Source organism: Salvelinus fontinalis, chromosome 3 (assembly GCF_029448725.1).
Source record: "Salvelinus fontinalis isolate EN_2023a chromosome 3, ASM2944872v1, whole genome shotgun sequence".
NCBI lineage: Eukaryota > Metazoa > Chordata > Actinopteri > Salmoniformes > Salmonidae > Salvelinus > Salvelinus fontinalis.
The window spans coordinates 76,413,667-76,436,791 of NC_074667.1; the positions used below are offsets into that span (position 1 = coordinate 76,413,667).

The 23,125-nt window shown below is 42.9% G+C and overlaps 1 protein-coding gene and 1 long non-coding RNA gene across 2 annotated transcripts; both read left to right on the forward strand.

Annotated features, from left to right (window-relative positions):
* The first annotated feature begins 1,051 nt into the window (after nucleotides 1–1,051).
* LOC129851487 (uncharacterized) lies at nucleotides 1,052–5,363 on the forward strand. Its single transcript, XR_008758976.1, has 2 exons — nucleotides 1,052–1,326; nucleotides 3,739–5,363. It is a non-coding gene; the product is annotated as an uncharacterized LOC129851487 (long non-coding RNA).
* Nucleotides 5,364–8,870: 3,507 nt separating this feature from the next.
* LOC129851488 (ATP-dependent RNA helicase DDX19B-like) lies at nucleotides 8,871–22,533 on the forward strand. Its single transcript, XM_055918064.1, has 12 exons — nucleotides 8,871–9,137; nucleotides 9,707–9,746; nucleotides 9,939–10,073; nucleotides 10,656–10,791; nucleotides 11,028–11,120; nucleotides 11,504–11,606; nucleotides 17,925–18,039; nucleotides 18,225–18,402; nucleotides 18,496–18,733; nucleotides 19,064–19,226; nucleotides 19,549–19,740; nucleotides 19,995–22,533. Exons 1-12 carry the CDS (start codon nucleotides 9,081–9,083, stop codon nucleotides 20,054–20,056), a joined length of 1,512 nt encoding a protein of 503 aa, XP_055774039.1. The 5' UTR covers nucleotides 8,871–9,080; the 3' UTR covers nucleotides 20,057–22,533.
* Nucleotides 22,534–23,125: the final 592 nt, after the last annotated feature.

A 23,125-nucleotide genomic window follows, 5' to 3' on the forward strand; every position in this document is an offset into this window, starting at 1 on the left:
CCCAAACACACAGGACAGGTGCAGGAGGTGTGGCCATGGAGTCATTAGAGTTAAAGGTGGTCATGTAAGCCCTGTGGATGAAATTAGTACGTTGCCAACTGTTGTTTGCTGGGTGCCCTCTTCGGACTTGGAGAGTAGAAATGCAATGGTGAATTTACATACAATACAACATCTTAAAAGAAGATGCTGGATATTGCATTCAATGGATATTGAGTCATGAAGCCAAGGAGGGTGTACATCTACTAAGACAATGGATATTGAGTCATGAAGCCAAGGAGTGTGTACATCTACTAAGACAATGGATATTGAGTCATGAAGCCAAGGAGTGTGTACATCTACTAAGACAATGGATATTGAGTCATGAAGCCAAGGAGTGTGTACATCTACTAAGACAATGGATATTGAGTCATGAAGCCAAGGAGTGTGTACATCTACTAAGACAATGGATATTGAGTCATGAAGCCAAGGAGTGTGTACATCTACTAAGACAATGGAAGATGTTTTTATGTACAACACATTTTTATTTCTCAATGTGTAACTCTCTATATGTTTGCTCTTTTTTTTATTTTATTAGCTTCTTATCCATTTGATCTCTTGTTTTGTATTCCGGCTTGTCGGCTGGGGTTTGTATCCATTTCCTCCTTTGACAATCTGACCAATCATTCACTTCTGCATAACCGTTCTAGAAAGAAGAACAATCACAGGAGAGAATCGTGAGGAACATGAGAACCCTCTATCAGTGTTCTCTAGCTGCTAGGTGATGTCACTGCTGAGGCTCCTCTTCCATTCAGTCCAGGGAAACAGATAAGAGCCATGCATGTGATGTTTCCACAGACCACGGGGCAACTAAACATAGCTCACTGTACTGTATGCATGCGTGCCAAACGGCGGCCTATTCCTCACATTGTGCACACTACTGTTGACCAGAACCCTACATCCCCTGGTCAACAGTAGTGCACTATATAGGGAATAGGGCCTTGGTCAACAGTAGTGCACTATATAGGGAATAGGATGCCATTTGTGACTCACACAGCATGTCTGCAGGCGTGGCTGGACGAACACAACAGACACAACACATTGTGATTCAACACAGCTATACGACTACACTGAATCCTCTACATTATTGATGCACAGTTTGATTGGTAGTACAGTATCAATAAATGATTAGGAAATTGAAAATTGTTGAGCGAAGACCTTGAAGCAGAGCCATGAATCTGACTAACATAAGAAGACAGGGAGCCTCAACAGAATCAACTTTGGCCTTCGTCTGGGTTGAAGGAACCTTGAATCTTTTCAAAGAACCTCCAGCTATTTGGCCCCCATGAGGTATGTGATGAATGATCTTATTGAATGAAATAACTCGTCTTACAAACTAAAGCCCAGTTAACCTCTGATACTCCAGTCTACAGACTCTGTTTGCCTGGATATTACTATAAGCACCTAACCCACCTGATAACCTGGGAGTGGCCGATTCCAGTCCAGGAGGTCTGCTGTGCTGGTTTCCCTGGTTTCCAGGTCTACATCAGTCACTGTTTCAAAGGCAGGAGTGAAAACTAGCAGGACTGTGGAAACTCTCCCCTGTTCAAGTAGTCCCTCAGTCGGGTGAACCAAGAACATGCTCAGTATTCACTATGGGACAATTCATCATTCAGAATCTTGCAAATAGAGGTGATGATTAGAATGGGAATAATAATTCTCTATCATGTGGTACAGAGATGCATGTCCAGTCTATGCAATGCATTTCTGTGTGCAACATTGCTCTATGTAGCCAACTGAAGATTACTGGTGAAAACCCTAGCTAATACATTATCTATTATGGGATGTTGTATAGCCATTTTAATTCCATGGTGATGTCCAGTATGCACCGGTCGCTTCTTTCACTAAGCCTCTGGAATAACAACCAGCCCTGATCTCTCCCTCCCCCCTCTCTCTTTCTTTCTCTCTCTCTATCTCTCTCTTCTTTCTCTCCCGCCCCCTCTCTCTATTTCTTTCTCCCTCTCCATCTCTCTCCCTCTTTCTTCTCTCTAAGACAGAAAACAACTTCTGCATAAGCATTTTAATTCTGGCGTGGGTGTGCAAGTTTTCTGAGGGAGGCAGAGAGAGAGAGAGAGAGGTAGAGAGGCAGAGAAAAAGAGAGACAGAGACAAAGAGAGAGAGAGAGTGAGCGATAGAGAGAGAGAGAGAGAGAGAGAGAGAGAGAGAGAGAGAGAAAGTAAGCGAGAGACAGAGAAAGAGAGAGACCATGGACTCTGCATGCTAATGTCTTCCAGGAACAGAGCAGTAGAGGGCTGAGTCCCAAATGGCACCCTATTCCATATAGCGTACAACCTCTGACCAGAGCCCTATTGGCCCAGATAAGAAGTAATGCACTGTATAGGGAATATGGTACCGTTTGGGACTCAGCAGATGTTTGAGGAGGAAAATCCTGTTTAATCCCTGCTATCTGACCACAGGGACCTGCACACAGTTTACAGGATCAGCCTCCCTTTGATTCTCATTCATTAGCAGACTGAGAACAGCCATGGACCGCCACGATGCATCTAAGGCAAGAGTATTCAAAGTCGAGGTCGCGACCCCTAGTTTTTAGGAACTAAAAATGAAGAGGAAAGAATATTGTATGGGACAATACAAACGTTTTTGAGAAAGGTCATTTGGAAAATACAATTTTATTGAGTAAATGCATTTATTGATTTTTTTTCATTTTGATAAGAGATGAAAATGTAATGAATTGAATGTTATTTGTTGATGTAAAAATCGAAATGTACCGATTTTAAAGTAGTGCCATTAGATTTGGCGTGGGGTGGGGTCGTGTAAAGTTCTTGCAGGGTGAAAAAAATGGGGTCCCCAGAAATGATTGTGGAAACAATGGGGTTTCAGGTGAAACATTTTGGCTGCCACTGATCGAAGGGAACAGAACAGGCTAGAACTGGTTGTGCAGGACGGGAGCTCAACATTAGTAACAATAACAATTATGTAACAAAGTGTTGTCACATATACACCTCATTCGGAAAGCATTCAGACCCCTTGACATTTTACACATTTTGTGACGTTACAGCTATATTCTAAAATTGATTAAATAAAAAATGTTCCTCATCAATCTACACACAATAACCCATAATGACAAAGAGAAAACAGGTTTTTAAGTTTTCAGACCCTTTGCTATGAGACTCAAAATTGATCTCAGGTGCATCCTGTTTCCATTGATCGTCCTTGAGATGTTTCTACAACTTGATTGGAGTCCACCTGTGGTAAATTCAATTGATTGGACATGATTTGGAAAGGCACACACCTGTCTATATCAGGTCCCACAGTTGACAGTGCATGTCAGAGCAAAAACCACAGTGACCTCGTTCATTTTACTCGCCAATAGCAGAGCTGGTTAGGCTGTTTATATTTATTATCTAGAGTGTTCTTGACTAACTAGCTCTTTTTGTTTTGCCTATGTTTACTGACACCAGTCATATTCAGCGGGTGTTTCCTGTTTGTAAATTCATCAGTTGTTCTGCACTCTTACATGAGTGGAAATGAGGGGCAAAAGTTAGTCATTCACCCACTCCTCCAATGGCATGACATGACATCCTCCTAGCAGCTATCTAGGTAACATCAGGCTCAGTGTTCTTAGCTACATAAATAGATATGGTAGTCTATTAGCCACGTTATGACTAACTTGTGATCATTGTCCTTCCTAATTTGATTGTATTGACATTCCCAGCCTTGGTTACGTTTGTTTCTGTCCAGAATATTGAGTCATTGAAGCTGAACCAGTGCATCCTGAATGGAGGCAGCAGACGATGTACCAGGCCAGCTGGGATTTACAACCTGATAGCTATATGTTTTGTACTACCAAGAAATGTATCGGTGAGTTATATGAATCATGCATTGAACTGCATCCATCTATTCTGACAACAATGCCTTACTCTACGTTATGGGATTTGGAATAAAATATAACCTATTTTTAAAACATCTTATAAAGTAGTTTTGTAGCATAAACTGGGAATTTGTGACTGATATTATGATTGTCTGTTTGTTTCATATCTGCAAAGTAGTTAAAACACGGTCAGTTGCCCTTTAAACTTAGATCACTGGTTACTTTATGTGCTAAACGTGAAATGTGTTTTGCAATGGGACGTAATAGATGTATTTCGATTGGGAAATGCTTAATGGTTGTGTTTTTGTATTCTTATGATTGGGACCTACTGGCTTATTATGTCAGAGTTTATGGACTGCTTATCCTTTAACATCATGCTGTGTGTGACTGCTGTCTCTCCATCGGCCCTATGCAGTGGTGTAGTGGTCCTTTAACATTGTGCTGTGTGTGACTGCTGTCTTTCCATCAGACCTTTAACATCATGCTGTGTGTGACTGCTGTCGCTCCATCGGCCCTATGCAGTGGTGTAGTGGTGCCTGGAGAAGTGGATATACTTTAGTTTTGCCAGAAAGTTCCCAGACGGCCCGTCCAGTGAAGGAAAGGCACCCTGTGTGTGAAAAATCCTATTTTTTTGAATGAGTTTTCCTATAGATTTTTCAATTGCATACCATTGTTGCCTTAGTTAGCATTTACTGTTAGAGCTCATCAGGTGAAAGGTCTTTCCTTGTCACACCCTGATCTGTTTCACCTGTCTTTGTGATTGTCTTCACCCCCCCCCCCAGGTGTCGCCCATCTTCCCCATTTTTTTATTTAATTTAATTTCACCTTTATTTAACTAGGCAAGTCAGTTAAGAACAAATTCTTATTTACAACGAAGGCCTACCAAAAGGCCTCCTGCAGGGACGGGGACCTGGGATAAAAAAGGGTTTTAAACAATATAAATATAGCACAAAACACACATCACAACAGACAACACAACACTACATAAAGAGAGACCTAAGACAACAACACAGCAAGGCAGCAACACATGGAAACACAACATGGTAGCAACACAACATGGCAGCAGCACAAAACATGATACAAACTTTATTGGGCACAGACAACAGCACAAAGGGCAAGAAGGTAGAGACAACAATACATCACACAAACCATTATCCCCTGTGTATTTATACCTGTGTTCTCTGTTTGTCTGTTGGCAGTTCGTCTTGATTGTCAAGTCAACCAGCGTTTTTGTGTCTCAGCTCCTGCTTTTCCCCAGTCTCTTTTTCTCGCTCTCCTGGCTTTGACCCTTGCCTGTCCTGACTCTGAGCCCACCTGCCTGACCACTCTGCCTGCACCTGAGCCTGCCTGCCGACCTGTACCTTTGCCCCACCTCTGGATTATTGCCCTCTGCCTACCCTGAGCCTGCCTGCCGTCCGCTACCGTTGCCCCACGTCTGGTTTACTGACTCCTACCTGCCTGCCCCTGTTGGATTATTAAACCATTGTTAATTTGACGTTGTCTGCATCTGGGTCTTACCTTCATACCTATATATCCTACCCTACAGGCTACCATTCTTCTGTGAGCTGCTCCATGACAAAACCATTTGAGAGTTTTACACTCTGGCTGCCTGCAAATGATATTCCTCTGAAACTGGGCTTTGTGTGCGGCGCGGCGCGCATGTGAATATATTTCACATGCTTTGCGATTGTGTAGGCTACTTTGTATGATTTCTCTATTGTACTACATAATTGATAAGTCATATACCTCCACTACACTACTTTAATATGCATCAGTAGGGATTAAGAAGTGAGTATAAGCAATGCCCACTGAAAAAAAACGTTTATACCTGCGTATAGCCTCCACTACACCACTGATCCTTTGTGTTTTACAAAACGTGCTCTATCCTACATTAGTGCGTTGGTATTACGGTTGCTGTCCTTTCAGCATCACCAACCTGTCACACACTGAAGGCCTATAGGTTCACCACTGAAGGCCTATAGGTTCACCACTGAAGGCCTATAGGTTCACCACTGAAGGCCTATAGGTTCACCACTGTACTAACATGTCTATAATAGATATAAAGGGTGTTAAGATATTGTCACCAGTGGTGTAAAGTACTTAAGTAAAAATACTTGAAAGTACTACTTACGTAGTTTGTACTTCACTTTACTATTTATATTTTTGACTTTTACTTCACTACATTCCTAAAGAAAATAATGTACTTTTTACTCCATACATTTTCTCTGACACCCAAAAGTATTCGTTACATTTTGAATGCTTAGCAGGACAGGAACATTGTCATATTCATGCCATTATAAAGAGAACATCCCTGGTCATCCCTACTGCCTCTGATCTGTCCGATTCACTAAACTTACATGCTTCATTTGTAAATGATGTCTGAGTGTTGGAGTGTGCCCCTGGCTATCCATACATTTTAAAAACAAGAAAATGGTGCAGTCTGGCTTTCTTAATATAAGGAATTTGAAATGATTTATACTTTTACTTTTGATACTTAAGTATATTTAAAACGAAATACTTTTAGACTTTTACTGAAGTAGTATTTTACTTGGGTCATTTTCTATTAAGGTATCTTTACATTTACTCAAGTATGACAATAAGGTACTTTTTCCACCACTGAATATTCCCAGAAAGGAGTGTCTATATTTGGCGAAGCGGTTTTATGTGCTGACTGAATGGAAGCTGATAATTGTGAGTTTTTTTACTCCACTGGTCTCAGGAAGAAATTATGAGTACTCACTGTCCGAGACCGAGTCAAGAATGAGTACAAATGTATCAGACACTGAGATTAGACCGAGACACTAAATATGTGAAAGAAAGAGACCTAGTCAGTTGTACAACTGAATGCATTCAACTGAAATGTGTCTTCCTCATTTAACCCAACCACTCTGAATCAGAGAGGTACAGGGGGCTGCCTTAATCGATATCCCCGTCTTCGGTGCCCGGGGAACAGTGGGTTTACTGGCTTCCTCAGGGGCAGAATGACAGATTTTTACCTTGCCAGCTCAGTGATTCGATCCAGCAACCTTTCGGGTTACTGGCCTAACGCTCCTACCCGCCAGGCTTCCTGACGCTCCAGGTAGGTAGCCTGGTCTCGCGACCTACAACACTGGCCAGGCATACTGGTTTGTGTCAAGAATGGCAACACTGCTGGATTTTACACGCTCAACAGTTTTCCGTGTGTATCAAGAATGGTCCACCACCCAAAGGACATCAGGCCAACTTGACACAACTGTGGAAAGCATAGGAGTCAACACCCCTGTGGAACACATTTCGACACATTGTAGAGTCCATACCCCAACTAATTTAGGTGTTCTTAATGTTTTGTATACTCAGTATAGATTTTATTTATTTATTTTATTTATTTTACCGTTATTTTACCAGGTAAGTTGACTGAGAACACGTTCTCATTTGCAGCAACGACCTGGGGAATAGTTACAGGGGAGAGGAGGGGGATGAATGAGCCAATTGTAAACTGGGGATTATTAGGTGACCATGATGGTTTGAGGGCCAGATTGGGAATTTAGCCAGGACACCGGGGTTAACACCCCTACTCTTACGATAAGTGCCATGGGATCTTTAATGACCTCAGAGAGTCAGGACACCCGTTTAACGTCCCATCCGAAAGACGGCACCCTGTACAGGACAGTGTCCCCAATCACTGCCCTGGGGCATTGGGATATTTTTTAGACCAGAGGAAAGAGTGCCTCCTACTGGCCCTCCAACACCACTTCCAGCAGCATCTGGTCTCCCATCCAGGGACTGACCAGGACCAACCCTGCTTAGCTTCAGAAGCAAGCCAGCAGTGGTATGCAGGGTGGTATGCTGCTGGCCATGATGATGATGATGTGGTGCACTGGAAAAATATAAATACACACACACACACACACAGTCTACTCCCATTATCCATTCCAGACAACATCTACAGTTGTCTTATCTGTGCTCAATGCGTTCCATAGAGTCTCATTGGTGTGATAACAGGTAGCCTTTGTTCTTTGCCTCCTCCTAAAATTCTCGGGGGAACTGAAACCTTAATTTTACACTTTTGGTTGCCATGGATACCTCATCCAGCGCAGCCGCAGTTTGGCAGGCAACAATAAACTCAGACTCCCTTTTAAGCCAAATGTATCTCCAAACTAAAGCTCTGAACGACCCAGACCCCCCTGCCTCTCCTCCTCTCCTCTTCCTATAACTCAACATACACTGATGATCACCATCGATGAATGACATGGGAACACTGATCAATATAGTCTTCTTATCTCTTACTGTCTCCCTCTCTCTTTCTCTCTCTGTCTCTCTCCTCTCTCTTTCTCCCTCTCTCTCACTCTCTCCTCTCTCTTTCTCCCTCTGTCTCTGTCTCTCTCACTCTCTCTTTCTCCCTCTCCCTGTCTCTGTCTCTCTCACTCTCTCTTTCTCCCTCTCCCAGTCTCTCTCCATCCATCCATCCATCCATGCATCCCAGCGGAACGAGACCAAGCAAAGGTGTGAAATCAATTCGGCATGTAATGAAGCAGCAGCAGTAGCATCAGTGAAGACGGGCTTCAGAGAGGTGACCTCTGGGTCTCTGTAGGTTTAATGGACGCTGAATCTGGTCAATAGATAGACAGTCAGTCCATCCCTTGGAAATATCGGGTTGTATTACCTAGGTATAGGTATGGATTCATACTGGTGTAGTCTTTACTACAAGTAGTCACAAACTGTTCCCTAAAATGTCTTAAATGCAACCCCTATTTCAGTTATCAAGACAGAATGTTTAAGGCACCATCTAGAGGCTGCGTAAAGTACTAAATACATATTGTGAGAAACTGATATTTTACCGCAAATAAATTATTTTATCCATCTGCACTACTCAAGGAGAAAATTTGCGAAACCCTAGCGGAACAACAATAATTTCATATATGCAGGATATTTGGGGGATTAAATGCACTACACAGAATTAGCTCATCCATATAAGGTATATTTGAATGCACTTTTGTTGTGCCAGTTGGGAGGAACTGTTTTGCTCTTGTCTCAATTGCTACACCCGGACCTTTTTTACAGACGCACTGGTGAACTCCGTAGTCGATTTCTTCACGCCATTGTAATATTAGTTTATTTTCAGACTTTGGAAACACTTTGTTAGGGTTTCTAGCTCAGTTATCGGGTTGGTGTTAACTCCTGCAATCAGGTGGTGTGATAAGAGAACGAGAGTGACCTAATAACAGCGGACATCATGTCAGCAGACTCCTGGGCCCAGGCTGTGGACGAGCAAGAAGCCGCCGCGGAATCGGTAAGCTCTAGCCGAACTGCTCTTTGGCGAAGTGTGTCGGGTCGTTGGGCCTATGCTTCGGCTGGTTAACGTTAACTATGGATTCTGTTCAAAAATAGCAAATGACATTAATTACCTAGCTAAATAGTTTACCGATATTGCAATCAATTAACATTACATGCATGACCCCTCGACCGTATTATCGTTCACATCATAACTACTGTAGCTAGCTAGTTTGGCTAACGTTAGCTAGCTAATTAACTAGTCAAGTTATCAAACGTTAGCTAGTTAACGTTACTTTGCTAACTTGGCTAGCCAGATCAGCTAACTATTAATTGTTTTCATTGCATTGTATGACAGACACCACGTTCTCTGTTACATACAATTCTATCTCGTTAGCGTTAACCGGATTTAATGTACTTCTTGTCACGACTTTCGACGTGGTAAAGAAATGGCATCTGTCCAGGGTGGAAGATCCTAACATGTTCACGCCCTCCAATTTATGCAGCACATGCCTTGCCCTGAAATTACCAGTTTTAAAACATTCCTGGACATCCTAAAACCATATTATGCTTGTTTATATTTTCTAGATTGGTAGCCTACAAATCAAAGACAAGCCCGAGGAAAATGGTAAGAGAAGTTATCCCATGTTGCCTATTATAAACATGTGGTTTATGTGGTTTAGCATAACACATGATCTGAAGGATTAGAACTTACAACTTTTTGTTAACTAGTTTGGGTGAAAACAAAATGTTTCATTGAAAAAAGTGTCAACTTGTTCTGAGATACCACAAGCTAACAAATACCATATGGTACCCTCAGGTACTGCCAACACTGCATTGGCGACGACTACGACGACAACAACAACGACGACGACAAACACAGCAGCAGCCAGCGCTACAACGCCTGCAAAGACAGGAGGAGAGGGAGACAAAACAGGGGAGGAAGACGATAAAGGTGTTTACTATCAGGCAAACAACACAACATGGGATGACAGCAGTGGTGGAAACACTACAACATTGTCTGTCTTGAGTAAAAGTAAAGATATCTTAATAGTAAATGACTCAAGTGAAAGTCACCCAGTAAGATGCTACTTGAGTAGATTCAAAGTATTTAGTTTGAAATATACTTAAGTATCAAAAGTAAATGGAATTTATCAATACAGTATACTTAAGCATTACATAGAGCCATGACGACATGGAACTCTATTCCACATCAATTAACTGACGCAAGCAGTAAAATTACACTTTAAAAAAAAACACCTTATGGAACAGCGGGGAGGAAACACAAACATTGGCACAGATGCATACACACACACACACATGATAACATACGCACTATACATACACATGGATTTAGTACTGTAGATATGTGGTAGTGTTGGAGTAGGGGCCTGAGGGCGCACACTCTGTTGTGAAATCTGTGAATGTATTGTAATGTTTTAAAATTGTATAAATTGCCTTAATTTTGCTGGACCCCAGGAAGAAAGCAGTTAATGGGGATCCATAATAACTACAAATGTAATGTAACTGTTTTCAGATGACAAGGCGGCACAGTCGTTATTGAATAAGTTGATACGCAGTAATCTAGTGAACACAACCAATCAAGTAGAAGTCCTACAGAGGGATCCCAACTCTCCGCTTTACTCTGTCAAATCCTTCGAGGAACTACGGCTGTAAGTTCTATGTCCTGTCTATAAATTCTAAGAGCTGTCTATGAGGTGCCTATGAACTGTTAAGAGTGCACAAGGTGTTATGAATGTTGTTGAACTAAAATGACAAGTTTTGAACAGAATCTGTTTTGCTGTTGGCACATGTAATGTGCTCTGGGCACCTGGCTTTGTGTCCATCTTTCTCTGTTTTGATTTTTAATGTCCCCTGAATACTCCTGTTTCCCTCCCTGTCCCCACAGTAAACCTCAGCTGCTCCAGGGAGTGTACGCCATGGGCTTCAACCGACCCTCCAAAATCCAAGAGAACGCATTACCCATGATGCTCGCGGAACCGTGAGTTTACAGAGAGCTTCAGTCAGTCGCTCAGTTCAGACACTTCCAGATGTCTGATACCTCTTAGTCAGTCACATACATCTCTCAGCTTTTTGTATCAAGTTAATATTCATTCCCTGAATCCCAAACTAGTTGACAGACTAGAGATGATTAGTTTTGTTTGGACAGAAGGCCGATAAACATAAGAAATGCTGTGTGGAGTCTACCTCTCTGTAATACCAAACATCCTCTCTGTCTGGTCTTGCTCTTCTCCATTTAAACTGATATCAAACTGTTCCATTGATCTGATTGGCCATTAAACAGTTTTACCAGAACAATCATCAAGCTTGGTCTTTCCTGTCTCCTCTCTGTGTTGATCTGACCCGTGCTCTCGTGGCTACCAGCCCACAGAACCTGATAGCCCAGTCTCAGTCAGGGACGGGGAAGACTGCTGCCTTTGTCCTGGCCATGCTCAGTCATGTGGATCCCAACAACAAATTCCCACAGGTGAGTTGAGCCCTGACCCTTGACCTCTCAGGGTCACTTTCATTAGAGTACACTGTCTGCTTGCTTGCTTTTTTTTTTGTACCGGTTCCAGGTAGGACCTCTACATGTTTTGTGGCTAATGGCATGTTTAGGTAATCAGCAGGTGAGATGGTTAATACTACCTGTTATATAACACCTTCCTCTCTCTCCTCTCCCAGGCTCTGTGTCTCCTACCTATGAGCTATATAACACCTTCCTCTCTCTCCTCTCCCAGGCTCTGTGTGTCTCCTACCTATGAGCTATATAACACATTCCTCTCTCTCCTCTCCCAGGCTCTGTGTCTCTCCTACCTATGAGCTATATAACACATTCCTCTCTCTCCTCTCCCAGGCTCTGTGTGTCTCCTACCTATGAGCTATATAACACATTCCTCTCTCTCCTCTCCCAGGCTCTGTGTGTCTCCTACCTATGAGCTATATAACACATTCCTCTCTCTCCTCTCCCAGGCTCTGTCTCTCCTACCTATGAGCTATATAACACATTCCTCTCTCTCCTCTCCCAGGCTCTGTGTGTCTCCTACCTATGAGCTATATAACACATTCCTCTCTCTCCTCTCCCAGGCTCTGTGTCTCTCCTACCTATGAGCTATATAACACATTCCTCTCTCTCCTCTCCCAGGCTCTGTGTGTCTCCTACCTATGAGCTATATAACACATTCCTCTCTCTCCTCTCCCAGGCTCTGTGTGTCTCCTACCTATGAGCTATATAACACCTTCCTCTCTCTCCTCTCCCAGGCTCTGTGTGTCTCCTACCTATGAGCTATATAACACCTTCCTCTCTCTCCTCTCCCAGGCTCTGTCTCTCCTACCAATGAGCTATATACTAGTACCAAGATGGCTTAGCAGTTCAGATGTCATTTTTGTCCTCGTACTGTCTTGTCCTGTATATATATATTTACACCTTCTTCGCATATCTTTTATATTTTTTTATTATCCAAGAACTCAACTACAAAAGCTTTCCTGCAACCCGCCTCACCAATTACAACAAAAAAGTTTTATTTACCTCAAATCTGAAAATCCACAGTGAAGCTAACCAGGGGCTAATCAGAAGTTAGCCAGAAAGCTAACCAGAAGTTAGCCGAAAGCTAATTTGAAGCTGCCCAGAAGTTAGCCGGCTTGCTGGCTAGCGTTGGTTTTTCAGCTGCCCACGTTTTGTGGTCATCAGCTATTCCTTTAGCTCGATAATCTACCGGCACTTTTGTGCAACGCGACTCGGACCGGAGCATACCGGGCCTTTTTTTTCTCTCAGTTTCCCCGGATTTCAGCCGCAGGCTCTGGACATTTGCACCTTGATTTCGCAGCTAGCTAGCTGCAAACCGTGTGACTATTGGCTTACGTCGATCCCGGAGCAAACTTAAATTATTCCGGAGCTAGCCAGCTGAGGAGTTCCATCAGCCATTTCTGGGCTACAGTCACCTATCCGGACCCGTTTTTTTTTTTGCTGCAGATACGGAGCCCCACCGGGCCTTCACGATTGACTGCCGACGTTATCTGCCCGAGGGAGTTATCCAACTGGCACCTCCGTCGCGACGTTATCTGAACGCTCACCTGGGGCCCGCTAATCGTTAGCTGTCTTATCGGCTGCTATCTTAATAAGTATTTCGGACAATTTTTTTTCTTTTTTTTTCTTGGGTCACTATATCTATTTTGCCAATTGGATTGATCCCCTCTACAAGACACGGAACCCCACTAATCTACCGACGGAAACGCACGAGGTGTCTAAAAATAGACCTCCATCCTATGCTATCTTGCTACCGATAGCCATCTACCCGGCCAGCTGTCTGGATCGCCGTGACCCCAACCAACCTCTACTCACTGGACCCTTATTGATCACTCGATTAAGCATGCCTCTCCTTAATGTAAATATGCCTTGTCCACTGCTGTTCTGGTTAGTGTTTATTGGCTTATTTCACTGTAGGGCCTCTAGCCCTGCTCACTATACCATATCCAACCTTTCATTTCCACCACCCACATATGCGATGACATCACCTGGTTTCAATGATGTTTCTAGAGACAATATCTCTCTCATCATCACTCAATACCTAGGTTTACCTCCACTGTATTCACATCCTACCATACCTTTGTCTGTACATTATTCCTTGAAGCTATTTTATCGCCCCCAGAAACGTCCTTTTACTCTCTGTTCTAGATGCTCTAGACGACCAATTCTCATAGCTTTTAGCCGTACCCTTATCCTACTCCTCCTCTGTTCCTCTGGTGATGTAGAGGTGAATCCAGGCCCTGCAGTACCTAGCTCCACTCCTATTCCCCAGGCGCTCTCTTTTGATGACTTCTGTAACCGTAATAGCCTTGGTTTAATGCATGTTAACATTAGAAGCCTCCTCCCTAAGTTTGTTTTGTTCACTGCTTTAGCTCACTCTGCCAACCCGGATGTTTTAGCCGTGTCTGAATCCTGGCTTAGAAAGACCACCAAAAATTCTGACATTTTCATCCCCAACTACAAGATTTTCAGACAAGATAGAACGGCCAAAGGGGGCGGTGTTGCAATCTACTGCAAAGATTGCCTGCAGAGTTCTGTTTTACTATCCAGGTCTGTTCCCAAACAATTTGAACTTCTACTTTTAAAAATCCACCTCTCTAAAAACAAGTCTCTCACCGTTGCCGCCTGCTATAGACCACCCTCTGCCCCCAGCTGTGCTCTGGACACCATATGTGAACTGATTGCCCCCCATCTATCTTCAGAGCTCGTGCTGCTAGGTGACCTAAATTGGAACATGCTTAACACCCCAGCCATCCTACAATCTAAGCTTGATGCCCTCAATCTCACACAAATTATCAATGAACCTACCAGGTACCACCCCAATTCCGTAAACACGGGCACCCTCATAGATATCATCCTAACCAACTTGCCCTCCAAATACACCTCTGCTGTTTTCAACCAAGATCTCAGCGATCACTGCCTCATTGCCTGCATCCGTAATGGGTCAGCGGTCAAACGACCTCCACTCATCACTATCAAACGCTCCCTGAAACAGTTCAGCGAGCAGGCCTTTCTGATCGACCTGGCCGATGTATCCTGGAAGGATATTGATCTCATCCCGTCAGTAGAGGATGCCTGGATATTTTTTTAAAATGCCTTCCTCACCATCTTGAATAAGCATGCCCCATTCAAGAAATTTAGAACCAGGAACAGATATAGCCCTTGGTTCTCTCCTGACCTGACTGCCCTTAACCAACAGAAAAACATCCTATGGCGTTCTGCATTAGCATCGAACAGCCCCCGTGATATGCAACTTTTCAGGGAAGCTAGAAACCAATATACACAGGCAGTTAGAAAAGCCAAGTCTAGCTTTTTCAAGCAGAAATTTGCTTCCTGCAACACAAATTCAAAAAAGTTCTGGGACACTGTAAAGTCCATGGAGAATAAGAACACCTCCTCCCAGCTTCCAACTGCACTGAAGATAGGAAACACTGTCACCACCGACAAATCCACTATAATTGAGAATTTCACTAAGCATTTTTCTACGGCTGGCCATGCTTTCCACCTGGCTGCCCCTACCCCGGTCAACAGCACTGCCCTCCCCTCTGCTACTCGCCCAAGCCTTCCCCATTTCTCTTTCTCCCAAATACAGTCAGCTGATGTTCTGAAAGAGCTGCAAAATCTGGACCCTTACAAATCAGCCGGGCTAGATAATCTGGACCCTTTCTTTCTAAAACTATCTGCTGAAATTGTTGCCACCCCTATTACTAGCCTTTTCAACCTCTCTTTCGTGTCGTCTGAGATTCCCAAAGATTGGAAAGCAGCTGCGGTTATCCCCCTCTTCAAAGGGGGGGACACTCTTGACCCTAACAGCTACAGACCTATATCTATCCTACCCTGCCTTTCTAAGGTCTTCGAAAGCCAAGTCAACAAACAGATTACCGACCATTTCGAATCCCACCATACCTTCTCCACTATGCAATCTGGTTTCAGAGCTGGCCATGGGTGCACCTCAGCCACGCTCAAGGTCATGAACGATATCTTAACCGCCATCGATAGGAAACAATACTGTGCAGCCGTATTCATTGACCTGGCCAAGGCTTTTGACTCTGTCAATCACCACATCCTCATCGGCAGACTCGACAGCCTTGGTTTCTCTAATGATTGCCTCGCCTGGTTCACCAACTACTTCTCTGATCGAGTTCAGTGTGTCAAATCGGAGGGTCTGTTGTCCGGGCCTCTGGCAGTCTCTATGGGGGTGCCACAGGGTTCAATTCTTGGACCGACTCTCTTCTCTGTATACATCAATGATGTCGCTCTTGCTGCTGGTGATTCTCTGATCCATCTCTACGCAGACGACACTATTCTGTATACTTCTGGCCCTTCTTTTGACACTGTGTTAACAACCCTCCAGGCGAGCTTCAATGCCATACAACTCTCCTTCCGTGGCCTCCATTTGCTCTTAAATACAAGTAAAACTAAATGCATGCTCTTCAACCGATCGCTGCCTGCACCTGCCCGCCTGTCCAACATCACTACTCTGGACGGCTCTGACTTAGAATATGTGGACAACTACAAATACCTAGGTGTCTGGTTAGACTGTAAACTCTCCTTCCAGACTCACATCAAACATCTCCAATCCAAAGTTAAATCTAGAATTGGCTTCCTATTCCGCAACAAAGCATCCTTCACTCATGCTGCCAAACATACCCTTGTAAAACTGACCATCCTACCAATCCTCGACTTCGGTGATGTCATTTACAAAATAGCCTCCAAAACCCTACTCAATAAATTGGATGCAGTCTATCACAGTGCCATCCGTTTTGTCACCAAAGCCCCATATACTACCCACCACTGCGACCTGTACACTCTCGTTGGCTGGCCCTCGCTTCATACTCGTCGTCAAACCCACTGGCTCCAGGTCATCTACAAGACCCTGCTAGGTAAAGTCCCCCCTTATCTCAGCTCGCTGGTCACCATAGCAGCACTTACCTGTAGCACGCGCTCCAGCAGGTATATCTCTCTGGTCACCCCCAAAACCAATTCTTCCTTTGGCCGCCTCTCCTTCCAGTTCTCTGCTGCCAATGACTGGAACGAACTACAAAAATCTCTGAAACTGGAAACACTTATCTCCCTCACTAGCTTTAAGCACCAGCTGTCAGAGCAGCTCATAGATTACTGCACCTGTACATAGCCCATCTATAATTTAGCCCAAACAACTACCTCTTTACCTACTGTATTTATTTATTTATTTATTTTGCTCCTTTGCACCCCATTATTTCTATCTCTACTTTTTTCTATCTCTACTATCTCTACTTTTGTAACTTTTTTTTACTTGCTATATTGTATTTACTTCGCCACCATGGCCTTTTTATATTTTTATTTATTTATATATATATTTTGTTTGCCTTCACCTCCCTTATCTCACCTCACTTGCTCATATTGTATATAGACTTATTTTTCACTGTATTATTGACTGTATGTTTGTTTTACTCCATGTGTAACTATGTGTTGTTGTATGTGTCGAACTGCTTTGCTTTATCTTGGCCAGGTCGCAATTGTAAATGAGAACGTGTTCTCAATTTGCCTACCTGGTTAAATAAAGGTGAAATAAATCAATAAATCAATAAAATATAACACCTTCCTCTCTCTCCTCTCCCAGGCTCTGTGTCTCTCCTACCTATGAGCTATATAACACCTTCCTCTCTCCTCTCCCAGGCTCTGTGTCTCTCCTACCTATGAGCTATATAACACCTTCCTCTCTCCTCTCCCAGGCTCTGTGTCTCTCCTACCTATGAGCTATATAACACCTTCCTCTCTCCTCTCCCAGGCTCTGTGTGTCTCCTACCTATGATCTATATAACACCTTCCTCTCTCTCCTCTCCCAGGCTCTGTGTGTCTCCTACCTATGAGCTATATAACACCTTCCTCTCTCCTCTCCCAGGCTCTGTGTCTCCTACCTATGAGCTATATAACACCTTCCTCTCTCTCCTCTCCCAGGCTCTGTGTGTCTCCTACCTATGAGCTATATAACACATTCCTCTCTCTCCTCTCCCAGGCTCTGTGTGTCTCCTACCTATGAGCTATATAACACCTTCCTCTCTCTCCTCTCCCAGGCTCTGTGTGTCTCCTACCTATGAGCTATATAACACCTTCCTCTCTCTCCTCTCCCAGGCTCTGTGTGTCTCCTACCTATGAGCTATATAACACCTTCCTCTCTCTCCTCTCCCAGGCTCTGTCTCTCCTACCTATGAGCTATATAACACATTCCTCTCTCTCCCAGGCTCTGTGTGTCTCCTACCTATGAGCTATATAACACCTTCCTCTCTCCTCTCCCAGGCTCTCTGTGTGTCTCCTACCTATGAGCTGGCCCTGCAGACGGGGAAGGTCATTGAGCAGATGGGGAAGCACTACTCAGAGGTCAAACTAGTCTACGCCATCAGAGGAAACAAACGTAAGTCTACAACGGAGTCCTTTTAAAGTCTCAACTGATTTTACTGTGTTTCAAACCGAGTGAGAAACACTAGTATGACTGTTTTATCACAATGAGCTGACCAGGTTAATCATCCACCAGTTGTTGTAACTGTGGTGAAAAGGACAATGTGAAAAGGGGAATATTCTCTTTTCTTCTCTCCCCAGTGCCGAGAGGTACTCAGCTCCAGGAGCAGGTCGTGATAGGGACGCCAGGCACCATGCTGGACTGGTGTCTGAAGTTCAAGTTCATCGACCCCAAGAAGATCAAAGTGTTTGTCCTGGACGAAGCTGACGTCATGATCGCTACACAGGGTCATCAGGACCAGAGTATACGCATTCAGAGGTACACACATTGACCCCTTAGTCTTCTCTCTCTGTTTCAGGAAGTAAAGTTCTAAAACCCACCCACCACACTGACCCCTTTTCTCCCTCTCAGGATGCTACCCAAACAGTGCCAGATGCTGCTATTCTCGGCCACATTTGAGGAGACGGTGTGGAACTTTGCCCAGCGCATCGTCCCAGACCCCAACATCATCAAGCTGAAACGGGAGGAGGAGACGCTGGACACCATCAAGCAGTACTACGTCCTCTGTAACAGCAAGGAGGAGAAGTTCATGGCCCTCTGCAACATCTACGGAGCCATCACCATCGCTCAGGCTATGATCTTCTGTCATGTGAGTTATTCCACTTAATCAACGGGATCATGAGTAAGTTGTTTTAGTAAGGGGATTTGTAGATCGGTGAGTGCACACTGTGTTACTTAGCCACAGGTAAGTGTTGAGGAAATGTTTAATTCACAACTGTCAGGAGTTAAATCTGATAATGTTAATGGATGTAAGCAGCATGGCAAGATGAGAAGCTGTTACCATGCTGCCTGGTACCTATTTAATCATCTCAGATCTACACTAGGAGCTACGGGTTACCTTTTCAGTGGCTAGGGGGTGGATTTGGGATGTGCTGTTTCTCTCTGTGTACTTTATCCTTCTTGTCTCATTCCCGCTCAGACCAGGAAAACGGCGGGGTGGTTGGCAGGGGAGCTGTCCCGGGAGGGACACCAGGTGGCGCTGCTCAGTGGTGAGATGCAGGTGGAGCAGAGAGCTGCTGTCATCGACCGCTTCCGAGATGGAAAGGAGAAGGTCCTGGTCACCACCAACGTCTGTGCCAGAGGTAACTCAACCAATCAATCTATTGGTCTTTATTTAAAGGCCCAGTCTGTAATGTTTCCAGATGGTTTTGATCATGTTTATTAATGGTATACCTTGAGGAGTTTCACATTAAGGAGAGGGCCCTTTTTAGCTCGTGATTAAAAAGTAAGTGTTCAACTCTTCTTCACGTGGACGTAGACTGACATTACATTAATACACGGGTCTTCATTTTAATTATTTTTAGTATTCTTCACCTGGGTAATTATTGGATATGTTGTACACGAATTCTATGTTTGGTGTGTCCATCCACCTCTTCTAATCTGACCATTTGACTCTCCCTCCAGGTATTGACGTGGAGCAGGTTTCCGTGGTGATAAACTTTGACCTGCCGGTGGACAGAGACGGTAACCCGGACAACGAGACGTACCTTCATCGGATTGGCCGCACGGGTCGTTTTGGGAAGCGGGGATTGGCCATCAACATGGTGGACAGCAGGTTCAGCATGAACGTCCTAAACAAGATCCAGGATCACTTCAGTAAGTCAGGATGTCTGAATAAATCATTTATTTATTGACCTTTCAAATAAAATTAGCTACCTCCCAAAGGATTTTCAAACTTTGAGGTCTGTTTTCCCAGACAAGGATTAAGCCTAATATGGACTAGAAAAGCACTTTCCATGAAGATTGTTCTTTGCTTTTTGGTCCAGGACTAGGCTAAATCATGTCTGAAAAACCCTCCCCAACAGTGTGACAATCTTAACAATGACCTTATCCTCACTAACCATCCATAGATAAGAAGATCGAGAAGCTGGACACAGATGATCTGGATGAGATAGAGAAAATCGCCGGCTGAAAAGAGTTCAGAACCACAAGACTGCTCTAGTCCCCCTCCCTCTTCCTGCTTCTCCCAGACCCCCCCCGCCCCTCCCCTCGGACTGTTATCATAGTGTCTTTAATTTTTTTAAATTTAGCGTTGGAGAGAAGAGCAACGCCACAACACAGCTATAATGTTTACATGTGGTTAAATGTCTAATCTCAGATATGTTTTTATAAGTCTCTGAAACGTTCCCGTTTCACTCTTTGTACTTCTTAATGAATAAAGTTTATAATATTAGCTAACATTTTTCATTTGTATATGTGCATTGTTATGGTGGTAGGCTTATGAAAAACATGTTGTTTCTTTGCAATTCACATGTTATTACTGCCAGTATCTTCCCTGTTTATGCAGTTATTTTGGTGGAATGGAAACAAGCCCTCTTATTTTATATAAAGATATTTTTGTTTAACCCAGTCCCTGAATGAAATCTCAAGGAGAGAATAGAGCATAATTAGGAAAATAAGCTGAATACTTTAAGATTTTAGATATGTGAATGTTTTGCAATGAATACAATATTTCTAATAAGTAGTACAAAGAGTGAAATAGATGTTTTGAGCAGTCTTTGTTTTTAAAAATCATAATCACTTTGAGATGGTGATGGTTAGGGGTCAGGGGTCATGCAAACTTGTATCAACCTTTCTGCGTGCCACTACAATAGTGCAGTGTTCAAATCACATAACATCCGATTTGTTCGTTTTCAGGATTTTCCCTCAAAATAGCAAAAGGGGATATGGAGAGAACGTAAGTTTTACTACATGTTGTGACCAATAAAGTACAGGTAAATTAAACGATATAAAAGTGTAATTTAGACATCCAACCATTCATCTCAACCTCAATGTTTTTTTAAAATCAATTAGAAAACAACACAGACCTCGAAACATTGTTTCTTAAATCATCTCACAGTGGAGTTTTTGTCATTGTTAGGTATGTTATCGTTCATATCTGATTGACCATGTACCTGGAGACTCACCTGTCAAGATGTTAGCTATTGGTCAGATTTTTATTAACACACTCACTGATGTCCCCATCTCAGAATCCGGAGGAAGAAGTTTGACTTTCTGGTCACACCATTGTGTTTTAATTGAAAACTCCACCCACAAAATGTATCTTTTTGTAGTTGTTTCATTAGTCCATTGATAATGTAGTCACAAAATATGTCAGCAATGAAGTTTTCAAGATGTACATAAATAATACAGCCAGTATGAACCATTTTCCATCATACCGGCTGTATTTATGTATTTGGATATTTATACATCTTAACTTGATTTCTGACATGCAAAATGTTTTGGGACTACATCAATAATGAAACAAATACCAAAATGGAGACATTTAGTAAAAGGTCATTAACTCATTACGATTGTGAGGGGCTGCAAAAAATACGGGGAAACTACCGTGAGATTGAATTACCCAACAATGCCTTGCTCAAGTGCATTTTCTGTACAATATTGATATTTATTTTCAACGATATTATTGGCTCAACATTCAGAGTTATGACTTGAAATGTCATATTTGACATATGACCACCTCACCCTGAGTGTAGAATGTGTGATTTGAGGCTAAATGCTTATGTGACTAAAGATGCCTATAAGTCTCACTGTGGGACAGTTTAACAGGCACAGATTCAGCCTAAACCTGTACTTAAAAGCATTTTCAATTGAGATTCTCCATTGAGTTTGTTTTTTAGTCCGGCATTAGGCTTGATTTGTGTCTGAGAAACCACCCATATGTGTTTATTAAGTACTGAGATGCATGGACAGACAGATACAAATAAAACCTTGTATATACAGTACTTGCTACATTAGGCCAAAGAAATTTGAATGAAAAGTGTGGCTGAATGATTGACTTATAGTCACCTAAAAGCATTTCTTACCAACTGAAATGTTGATACACCTATAGCTTCTTGGCATTATAGTGAATTAACATTAACGGGTGACTTTTCAAAACGACCTGTATTTGGAGAACTTTCAGAGGTGGCCTTGATATAATGACATGAGAACTGTTTGTTTTTGAATGAGGCTGGAGTTGTGTTTGGTCAATCAGAGTTTATCCTCTACAGAACCTCACTTTCTACTGTTCTGTTAACTGTTCGGAACGGTTCAATTAACATTTAACTGTTCAGTTCTGTTAGCTAACTGTTTGTGGGACTTTTCTTAGCAAGTCACAGTGAATATCTGGGTGTGTGTTATTGAATGGGGAAAATGCAGCCAATTTTTGAGAATCACTGATGTTAAATTGAATAACATGTTATTGTTCTCTTGGTCAGGGAAATGTGTATATATGCAGTTAGATTTGGACATATGGATGTCTACTTATGAGTGTTCTGAGTGCACTTTGTTGAGTTGGCCCACTATTTACCAGTCTGTACACAACACTCCTACCAAACTGTTGTTTTGGTCAACAACAAAAAAACAAGTTACCAATTTCCTCAATTATTAATAAAACGTTTAAAGTTAGGGTTGGTTGGTTGTTCGTATGTCTTAATCTACACTTTGGTGTGTGTGTGTTGTGGGGGTGTGTGTGGATGAATGATGAGACTTTCCAGAAACATTTCTGCCATCAAAATGTGTCAAGGCGTTGTTAGCTTTTGTCCTTCTGGTCATATACAGAGAGATGATATGTATCCTACTGTAGTAGGCCCAGAGCAGACTAGTGTCTGAGTGTTGTAGATAGACACAACAGGCTATAAGTACAGCCGATGTGGGTGTTATCAGAGACGCAGCAGAGAGAACGAGACGGGCAGCCTCACAGCTTAACTTGACTTCCTCCTTAATCACTCAACTGTGGTTGGGGTCCATGTACACTACCAGTCAAAAGTTTGGACACACCTACTCATTCAAGGGTTTTTCTTCATTTTTTTTTACTATTTTCTACATTGTAGAATAATAGTGGAGACATCAAAACTATGAAATAACACATATGGAATCATGTAACCAAAAAAAAGTGTTAAACAAATCAAAATATATTTTATGTTTGAGATTCTTAAAAGGAGCCACCCTTTGCCTTGACAGCTTTGCACACTCTTGGCATTCTCTCAACCAGCTTCAC